This window comes from Monopterus albus, unplaced genomic scaffold, assembly GCF_001952655.1.
Source record: "Monopterus albus unplaced genomic scaffold, M_albus_1.0 scaffold30.1, whole genome shotgun sequence".
In the NCBI taxonomy this organism is placed as follows: Eukaryota; Metazoa; Chordata; class Actinopteri; order Synbranchiformes; family Synbranchidae; genus Monopterus; species Monopterus albus.
This window is the reverse complement of record NW_018127910.1, coordinates 184,996-195,238: the sequence shown is the minus strand read 5'-3', so window position 1 is coordinate 195,238 and position 10,243 is coordinate 184,996. Positions and strand designations below refer to the sequence as shown.

Sequence of the window (10,243 nt, the reverse complement as noted above, 5' to 3'; positions counted from 1 at the left end):
TTTGCTTGTACACTTTTTTCTACCACATCTTTTCCTTCCCTTCGCCTCTCTATTAATGTGCTTGGACACAGGCCTTTGTGAACAGCCAGCCTCTTCTGCAATGACCTTTTGTGTCTTGCCCTCCTTGTGCAAGGTGTCGATGGTGGTCTTTTGGACAACTGTCATGTCAGCAGTCTTCCCCATGATTGTGTAGCCTACAGAACTAGACTGAGACACCATTTAAAGGCCTTTACAGGTGTTTTGAGACAAGGTGTTTTGATTAGAGTGTGGCACCAGGTGTCTTCAATATTGAACCTTTTCACAATATTCTAATTTTCTGAGATACCGAATTTGGGGTTTTCATTGGTTGTCAGTTATAATCATCACAATTAAAAGAAATAAACATTTGAAATATATCAGTCTGTGTGTAATGAATGGATATAATATACAAGTTTCACTTTTTGAATGGAATTAGTGAAATAAATCAACTTTTTGATGATATTCTAATTATATGACCAGCACCTGTATATAAATTGACATGTGTGTAAAATGTCACAGGCTGTGTCAGTGGAAGTTGCTGCTTCTGGACATTTGAGCTCCACTGAACTGAGACCCCTGGTGGACATGATTTGAGGTAGATACCTGAATCCTAACAGCCACATTTTCTGATAACAACCCATATCAGTGAACTGAGGATGGAGAAGAGACCAGTATATAACTACTATTGGAGTTTTATGGGGCCAAATTTATAAGAATGTTATCAACACCGCTTGTCTGGCACTCAGGTCTCTTGAAAACTACATGTAGATACAAATGGGTACCATCATCTACTTTTTAGATAGCACAGACGTATTAGACTGTGCCGTATTAGCTCAAGGACAGTTCACTGACAAACAGAACCACTCTGTCAAAAGAAAACAATAATAACACAAATTTGTGTATTTATATTTTATTCACATATGTTACATGTTGCATTAAATGTCCAAGTTACACCTTCTGGTCAAACTCAAAGTTTGAGTCAGCACCTACAGTAATGTACTGTATTCTCTCTTCATTCATTCAGGAGAACACACACAAGAGCTTTCAGTTACAATTTACACCCACTGGCTATTTGGTTGCGGTCATTTACAAAGTGGAAAAAGTTAAAATAAAGAAGAGAGGAGAAACTCAGTAAACACAAAAGCAGCATGCATGAATACAAGAGGAAGTTTTTCAAGTGTTAACTTTTTTAAAGATTCCTAAATGCAGTACAGTGTGGCCCAGCATTTCAGAACCAGACATCAGCGACATCAGCGGTGTGTTGTTTATCACTTGGAAAACATTCATCTTGTAGGCACGACTAGATAAATTTCCTCTCTTCAGATTGTGAGAAAATTAAGTAGCTAAGACACTTAAATAATGGTGGCTTAAAGGATGTCATGCACAGCGAATAACAGATACTCAAGGCTGATAATCCTGTTATGTTGGAATGCAACCATAGATCACCACTAGATGATAAATGAGTCAGGGATCGTCATCACAGTAAATGTTCTGTACTGCAGTTATGACTCAACAATCAAAAGCATGAAGGGAAAAACGTTTTTTGACAGCACAGAAAGATATTGGCATGTCATCTCACCGAGTTTCATGTCTTGAGTGTATTTTGGACAGAATCAATATCGCATTTCAGCTCTCACATGGCGCCGAGTTTAGCCAGAGCAGAGGGACATTAAATATGTGCAATGACTTTTTCGTCTTTTTAATTATGCTTCCCAAATTCTGTAGCTTTGACTTCAGGTCAGCGCTGGAGCAATGAGAGCAAATCAGTCTGGCTGCAGCTTAAGCTGTCTAACGGTTGGGGTCTTCAGAACCAACCAGAAAAAGAAGGCGCAGAGAGGGGCACAGCTACAGAAACTGTAGCAATGAGATGCATGCAGCGTAATGAGGTGACCACATACCTCCTTAAACATTAAACTGAGTTTGAGTCAACATTCCCAGCCATCTACCGTAAACTCAAAGCACAACTGTAGAAAAGAAAAAAAAAAAAAAATTCACAAAAGTTAAAATTACTTATTTGAACAATGAGCAGCAGCATTTATTTAAATATCTAAAACTTATTTTAAACAGCAAAAAACAAAAATAATTTCCTGAGGATGGATTGCAACTAGACCCATAAAAGGAGCCTTTGCTCGTTTGCAAACAGACTCGTGTATTGATGGGTGACTTGTCCTGCCTACCACCGCACGTCAACAGACAACGAGTGCACATTGCAATAACACCGCTACACTCATCAGGAGCTTGAAACTCATGCCAGCACAGCAGAGCACAGTTTGATAAATGAAGGGGATAAGTATAAACATCAGAAATGGTGCAAAAAGTAATCAAACTTTGCAGGGACATTTAGCACTTGATAATAGAATTTTCAACCCAAATAAATATGAGCGGCTTCAAAAGCACGTTCAAAACCAATTGAATTTCTGGGCAGAGTTGTGCTTTTTTTTTAAAACTTTGATCTTACTCAATTCTGTTTTTCCCTGTTGAAAACCACACGATAAATCACACACACACACACACACACACGTGTTAATCTTTAGGCGTGATTGTACACCAAACTTCACATAAACCAAGGCTGTGGCAGCAAAAACCCTTGTTGGGTGTTTGTGTTTATCACGTTGAGAATTCCCAAATATTTTGATCGCAGCAGACACACAACCCTAGAAAAAAATAATAATCCTCTCTGTCACGGGCTGCTGATTTCAGTGGACGTGGAAGATCTTTAGAGTCCATTATAGTGAGGCCCCCAACGCTTATTGATGTGATCAAAGGTGTGTGAAACCCACTGTTGCTCCAACACTCGATACCTCTCGTCACATAAGAAGAGAGGTTTGCCACGGCTGGAGGAAGGCCAGAGGGGAAAACAAGAGTGAGAGATGGGAAAAAAAATACTGTCACAAACTCACACAACTTACTAAGATTCAGTGACGTGCGGTGAGGTGAGGTTGACAGCTGGTGAGGCACTCACTCTTTTACAGTCAGATTTACAAATACAAATTGTCTGTTAACAGACAGTGCGTTATGTTTTATATCTCATATCAGCATTCTTCACACAAACGTGACCCATATTTAATTTGAGGTTAAAATTTATTCCAATTGAGCTTATTTCTAACTAGAAATAATAAAAGTTTATGGTCTTACCTTTACTTGTACACGCAATCCATTTGTCAGCTGGTATGTATTACAAACCCTTTTACCGTTCGAATCCAATATTAAAACAAATGTTTTCAATAAAGAAGATGCTTCTGGACAAAAATGTCCAGACTGTCTAAAATGTTTTCATTCAAAGTCCAGATTTGTGAATTTTCACATCTTGGAAATGTAATCTTCCATTTTGATAAGGCGGATTGTAAAGGAAATATAAACAAGCACGAAGAAGATTGAAGGTAGCGCAAGAATCTGTGGGCTCACTAGCGCCCTCTGCAGAGGACCTCTATTTGCGACATATAGACGGAAGCAGGCGTACTGTTTGCCTCACCGAGTAACTTTTTTACTGGGTTTTATGGTTAATCTGCAGCCTAAACACGTTACACAACTACATTTTATACATTGTCCAGATTATGGCAAGGCAGAGCATATAATCAGAGTGTTTGAAAGCATTTTATTTGCGATATATAGAGGGACAGCGACACACTATTTGCATCGCATACAGGTTGTGAGGATTACACGATCCACCGAGAGGCACAGCAAAGTGCTGCCTCATCGCGCATCTCCTCCATGTATTTGAACGGGACATACGGAAATTCTGCTATTTTTTATTGAAAAAAAATCATTCAACATCAGATTCGAACGGCAAAAGGGCCTACAACACACACCAGCAGACAAATATTAACATTTATTATATTTTATGGTTAACTTTTTTTTCTTTTCAAGATTGACAGGGGAGGCTCTGCCTCACCTGCCTCCCCTGACCGCACGTCACTGCTAAGATTTGGAGCATGCTGTGTGTTTGTCCTTGAAAACTGTAAATGTACGTCAGTATGCAAACTTAAAAATAACATTATCTAACAAAGCAACTGCAGAGCTTTGCTAAACTGAGAAATTAAAACAAATTCTGCAATTTTAATTTGTTTTGTGAAGTTTGAGAGTGACATTCCAAAATTCTGTTTGAAATCTCTTCACTCATATTTTACATCATTTTGCAGACCAAAAACTGTTAAAGAAATTTAAATCTTTTAAGCTGTCGGCAAAAACAGAATGCTAGAACACTTAGCACAGGACACAGCAGAGGATTATTCAAATATTTTAACTTAATAACATAACTGTGTGTGATGTTTCATACCGTAAATCGCGGTCCTCCTCTCCATGAGCATCAAGGTAAACAGAACCCCACAGGCAGAAACGATGTCCCCGGATGATGATTATGACTGAGGCATTTATCAGCAGAAAGATGCCTGTAGCTGCACCACAATGTTGGGAGTGCTGCAAGCGACAGGCAACAAATAATCACGGAAAATTGACGGTAACACTGTCAACTGGCTACAATCAGTGTGTGGAAAATCGTGAATTTTGTTAACAACTACATACTCAGTTGCTTTTTAAATTATTAGAAGAACATTGTTGTTCTTTAAGGCAGAGAAACTTACCAAAACACATTCACAGATACCCTGCTGTTTGCAGCATACACCTTTGAGACAGACAAAGGCACCACAAACAAGGCAGAGTGCAGGGTCTTTTGGCACCTTTTTGCAGGCAGTGCACGCCTTCCTGTGATAGTACTGGAAGATGATATTGTAGTTGTCAGGCAGCTGGAGAAGGCGAGGAGCTGCCCACTGAGGATCCTGGACAAGCAAGGTCTTCAAGGGGAAGACAGACAGGTATTGAAAGTATACAGCTGTGCTACGAACCAGTCGTTAATACATTTTGGCCCTTCCCTGCTTTTCCCTCAGACTCTTGATCACCAACTATGAAAAAACTATGGCTACAAATAACATTTCTGAAACCCCGAGATATGCAATTGAGAGTGCTTCCCTGTTTTTAATGTTTTAAAACAGGTGTCTCTTGACTGCAAACAGATGAGCAGCCATATACAGTAGAAGTTGTCTCATCTCTCCATATTTACAAATCTCAATCAAGTGAGATTTTATATATTTTATATGTCTTTTGCACACATCACAGCTAATAAGGCTTCAAATACTGCTAAGGCAAGACAATGACACTTACCAAAAACAGTAACACACAACAAAAAATTCAAAACATACTGTGTGAATATTTCTTTGCTCAGAACAAATCAAGAATAAAATCCAGTGACCTCTCTAGGAATTTCAAATGAAAATACATAGCATAGTCATTTCTTAAGAAGCCGAGATGTTTTATAATTGTCTATAGTTCATATATTGACAAAATTCACATACCAAGGATTGCTCAGCCTGCATCTGAGAGAGCCCTGTGACCTCAGCACACCACTGTGTCACCAAGTCGAAGGCGTTGACTGCCCACTCCAGACACGAGGCACTGTGCACGCTGCTGGAAGGCTGAGGGGCCGAGGGTAAGAGCCCCAGACACACAGCCAAGGATGAGAACTCCTCTTCCTCCTAAGGAAAGCAAGAAAACAAAAGCACTGAACTCACCAGCTGTTTTCTGACACCTATGATCCTCAGGATTTCAAATGATCTAAACTCATGTCTAGGTAAGTGCCAAAACGTTTCATGTTTCTTGCATTGAGACAGTAATCAAAAAGGATCACAAGTAATGAAAAACATTGCGTGCGATGTGACTCATGCCACAGAGACACTGCATACTGTAGGGCAGTTTAAACAGGTAGGACATAACATACCACGCAACCAGTTAGGTTGTCTCCATAGAAGTGATGCTGCAGGAGGCAGGAGAGGCGAAGGAAGGGCAGGCAGAACTGCTGGAGGCTGAACTCGATAGACTGTGGGGACCACACAGCGGAGCTCAGCTGGAGAGCGAAACGACAGTAACAGTTGATCAATAAACGGCCGACCGCTCGCTGATAATACCGTGATTTATATCTCTCCTGGAGATTAGCAGAGATATCTGACAACTGCATCTCAGGGTTAACGGCCAATTCATAGTTTAAAAGAAAAAGAAAAGTATAGAATGAGAGCATCCTTCTGAAAGCAACAAGTGCTAAACAGTCGTTTTAGCATCTCACCACTGATGTTTCTTCAGCAGTCACCATGTAGACACTCTTGTCCTTAGAGAGCTCACCGATGACATGACTGAGCAGTGCTTCAAAGGACCTCTCAGCATTTGCAGCATTCTGTGGCAGAAAATCAAAACGTTAAAAACATGTTAGCAAACAATAAATGGCCACATTTTCCCTGAAATCTCTCTATAATCCTTGCTGTAGGAGAACAGATGTGAGTTTTGATCAGTTTATTTTCACTTTGAGCTGACTTGAGAGAACATTCAACTTAAGCATTTTTGGTTGGCAATAAAAAAAAAAAAAAACAAGTTTCTATATTTGTGCAGTCCCTCCCAACACTCATCTACATTTGTCCTAAAAAGCCATCTACTGTCACTATCACCTAGGACAGAAGGCATTCATATGAACTCCAGCAAATAAAGCCATCACAAAAGTGAAGCTTCAACAGTATGAATTGGCAAAATCAATATGCATTTCTGTCCTGGAAGCCTGTATGTACATAGATTTGTTTACTAGAAACTAACAATTAATAGTCTAAGTGATAAATAAGACCTAACACAAAAAATATCTGCATCTATTGTTGCTCCACTCATTAATTCAGGTCTTCTTTAGCTTGCCACCTAAGTGAATTACTTCAATGATGGATACCGGCTTCTAAAGGATAACTTAGTTTTTTTATTTGCTTTAATCCAACTAAAAATGAGTATGGGGACTCTATAGCTAGTGCTAATTTTGCTATTGGTAATCGAAATGTTGCGTTAAACAGCGTCACCGGGACAAATCAGTTAACCTCTGAGTGTCAGTCAAATTATTTTTCATGCTCATCTCAGAGTCAGAAGGAAAGCAAGTACGACATATAGGCATCTGGTGTAGCCATTACAGCCGAACAGGATGATCATCCGGTCATCAGGTCAACTGCAAGTTAACTCAGATGTATAATCCTATGCGGTTTGTTGTATTGATGTTTATTCTGAGCACTTTTGGAGCAGTAGTGACAGCAAAATTAACACTAGCTATAGAATCACCATACCCAATTTCAGGGAAAAAAAACAGCAGGTAAAAAATAAACAGAAAAACAAACAAACAAACAAACAAAAAAAAGAGTTATCCTTTAAGGGAATCTAAAAATCCTCAACCAATTTTAACTGCCACTGTATCCTCAATGTGTTGTCAGGCAACATAACAGAATGTATAATGCTTCACCTTAGTGCTGTCCTAGTCCTCGTGTGTATAAAATGTACTGTAGAATATAATGACTTATGCAGACTAAGCAATAATTCTTTCATTACAATATAACATCTGATAAGTGGTAGAGACATTACTGAATGTGTGTTCTGATAAAATTCCACTGGTTTGGCTAGTATTTTATACAGAGGAAAAGCTGCAGGCATTTATCAAGCTGAAGGTGGTAGAATATAAAACAGCAGTCTTATCTTGTCTGCTGTCTTTTGTCATAGATTTATAGAGGAGGAATTTCAAGTCCATGGATTTCTTTCCTCTAGCCTCTGATCTTTGTTCAGAATGCATCTTTTTTAACAACTACAATTTAATTGCAATTGCGTACTATCGAATATGGATGCCGTTCTCACTGTGGAGTTCAAATCCATCTTAATGGCAGCTTGGGAACGTGTGCACTACTGTTTATGACAGTGTAGTAGAAAGATACTACTGCATACCTCCATTATGGATGGAAACACCCTAAAGGGGAGGGTTTCAACTATTTGTCTTTTGACATTCAAGCCAGCCACTCACTTATACAGACTTAATAGACTGAAGACAGACAGCCAATTAATGCAACACTGCAGCACTCACACTTTTCCAGATAATGAAGATCGATACCATCAACTGTGGAAAGCACGTAAATGAAATCGGAAGGGACTTAATTCATCTCAGTGCTAAGTCATACACAAAAGTACGCTGTGGTTGTGGACTTAGCTATGATTCTGGAGAATAATCTGAAGAAAAGACAAGTTCAACAAACAGTGGATACAAGTACACTTAACCTGCACTGAGAGCATAAGATACTGATGCCTCTCCATACAAAACTATCCTGGCAGTTCTTAAAGGTTTTATGCCGTTGTAGGGCCGGGCCATTGTATTTACACTGAGTGTCTTTTGGTGACCAGTTTCTATTTAAGGTACCCTGTAGAGTTTTTGACCTGTAGTGGTGCTGTGGAGTGGGTGGTGATTTGATAAACAGTCCATCCAGATGTTACAAACTATTCCACTGCCTGACAAGTGGTGGTAATACAGCAATGTGTCAACAAAGGAAGAGGATCATATCAGATAGTAAACATATAAACAATGCAGCGTTATAGAAACTCAGGCTATGTCAGTGAAGTCTGTGAACACTGCAGAGTAGAAGAAAAGAGAAAAACTAGAAAATGTAAAGGCAGGTAAAATTAGCACAAGCATATCACAATGAATCAGGTCTCAGGCTACTGTAATGTGTTTTCACCTTTGCCTTCATGAGTGCGCCAGATGTGCTCCAGGCCTGCCTTTCCTCTGGGCTGAACTTGGTGGACAGTGCAGCCAGAGCCTGGCTGAACTGCAGGTTGTACAGCATCTTCACCACACAGGTAAAGTGCTCTATACAGGGAGAGATGGCGACACGGTGAGCACATTTTACTCTGAATTAACAAAAGATCCCTCTAGTAACAAAAAGATACCAGTTGAAGGAGACTGACAGATATTCACAGAGGCGTTGTATTTGGTTCCTCAGTTCTGCATCGAGAGCCTAACTGAACCACGTGAAGGATAATTTGCAGAATGTTTCTGATGGAAAATGCAGTTTGAAGAGTATTTAAAAGAACAACAAAGAGGTTCATTTGTTAAAAAAAGAAATAGAAAAAAAGATGGCACCCATTTGTAACCATCAGGTGAAAAGGAACTCCCATGGACTGACCACGCCTTACGCCTGTACTAATAAATAATATCAATTGTGTTACAAGTATTAATTTACTGCTTTGTTTGTTTAATCACAAATATTACACAGCCTGTATAAAGCACCATAACCTTCAGAAGAAAATCTGACCAAACTAATAATCCATATTTAAAAAATGATTTATGAAAGCATAAACAATGTCTAATTAAAATGTTAATCAAAGGCTAATATTTCTAATAAATCTGCCTTTATCATGCTCCAAAAGTGCTAATTGTCCCAGTCAGTGGTCAACCTAACCCCGTCATCAATAAGATGATCTGCCTGCTGTGACACTTCTCCCATTAAACATGACTACAGCGTGCTGGGCCAGATGCTCAGGTGGCCCCTCCATCACCAGGGTCTTGCCTCCCTGATCCTCACAGTCAAATGACAGCAACAGGAGCACAGATAAGAGACATAAAATGCTTCTTTCCTATACTCAGCCCTGATTATGACTGATAATGGGGCTGTCCTCGTAGAGCGGCCGCTGAGAGACTCCCTGTTCTCCTGTAGCGTCATGATGCATACATAGGAAATGTACCTTTTCTCAGAGGCTGTGGCATCATTAGTACAAAGATAATCAGGAGAGATGGGACATCTCGAAACAGCATGGGTACCTCGGGTCTCTCTTCATCAAACGTACTGCAAAATAAGCAAAAGGTACATTACTATTACAAGTAACAACAGCAAGGAATGTAAAGACCAAAGCAACACATGATTAAACCTGCACTGAAAAAAAAAAATTCAAATGTCTTCTTCTGTTTCTTAACAGCCATCATTTTAACAGGCAGCTAAAGTTAGCGATGTTACGTACGATGTTTGAAAAGGGTAAAAAAACAAACAAACAAACAAACAAAAAAAAACAACAAACAAACAAAAAAAAAAAAAACAGGAGTGAGAGCAAAGGTTGCACTGTCTATTTATTTTTAAATTAGCTTAAATACATGGCATTAAAAAGGTCCATTCCTTGTATTCCCATTCCAACTTCATTAATGTAGCCCTAGTTACATATTATGTGCCATCTCTTGACAGTCCAGTGAGGCTCCAATCTCCACTCTACTCTTGAAAGGCCTCAGGGAGGACGAATGGAAGGAACTGCACTTAAAGAATAATACCTTTCATCACCAAAGCACTCACCAGTTAATTCCACCATGCATCTATGGAAAGCCTTAGAGGACAGAGCTTTCATCCCTGCT

The 10,243-nt window shown here is 39.4% G+C and overlaps 1 protein-coding gene across 1 annotated transcript in view; it reads right to left on the bottom strand.

The window, feature by feature from the left end:
- Nucleotides 1-918: 918 nt before the first annotated feature.
- ubr3 (ubiquitin protein ligase E3 component n-recognin 3) overlaps nucleotides 919-10,243 on the bottom strand; it is a 43,009-nt gene continuing 33,684 nt past the window's right edge. Inside the window, exons 32-39 of the mRNA XM_020596344.1 lie at nucleotides 9,589-9,689; nucleotides 8,583-8,713; nucleotides 6,131-6,238; nucleotides 5,789-5,914; nucleotides 5,367-5,546; nucleotides 4,599-4,808; nucleotides 4,295-4,434; nucleotides 919-2,852 (exon numbers count right to left, since the gene is read on the bottom strand). Coding sequence (XP_020452000.1) covers nucleotides 2,735-2,852; nucleotides 4,295-4,434; nucleotides 4,599-4,808; nucleotides 5,367-5,546; nucleotides 5,789-5,914; nucleotides 6,131-6,238; nucleotides 8,583-8,713; nucleotides 9,589-9,689 — 1,114 coding nt within the window. The 3' untranslated portion in view covers nucleotides 919-2,734. The remainder of the gene's footprint in view (nucleotides 2,853-4,294; nucleotides 4,435-4,598; nucleotides 4,809-5,366; nucleotides 5,547-5,788; nucleotides 5,915-6,130; nucleotides 6,239-8,582; nucleotides 8,714-9,588; nucleotides 9,690-10,243) is intronic.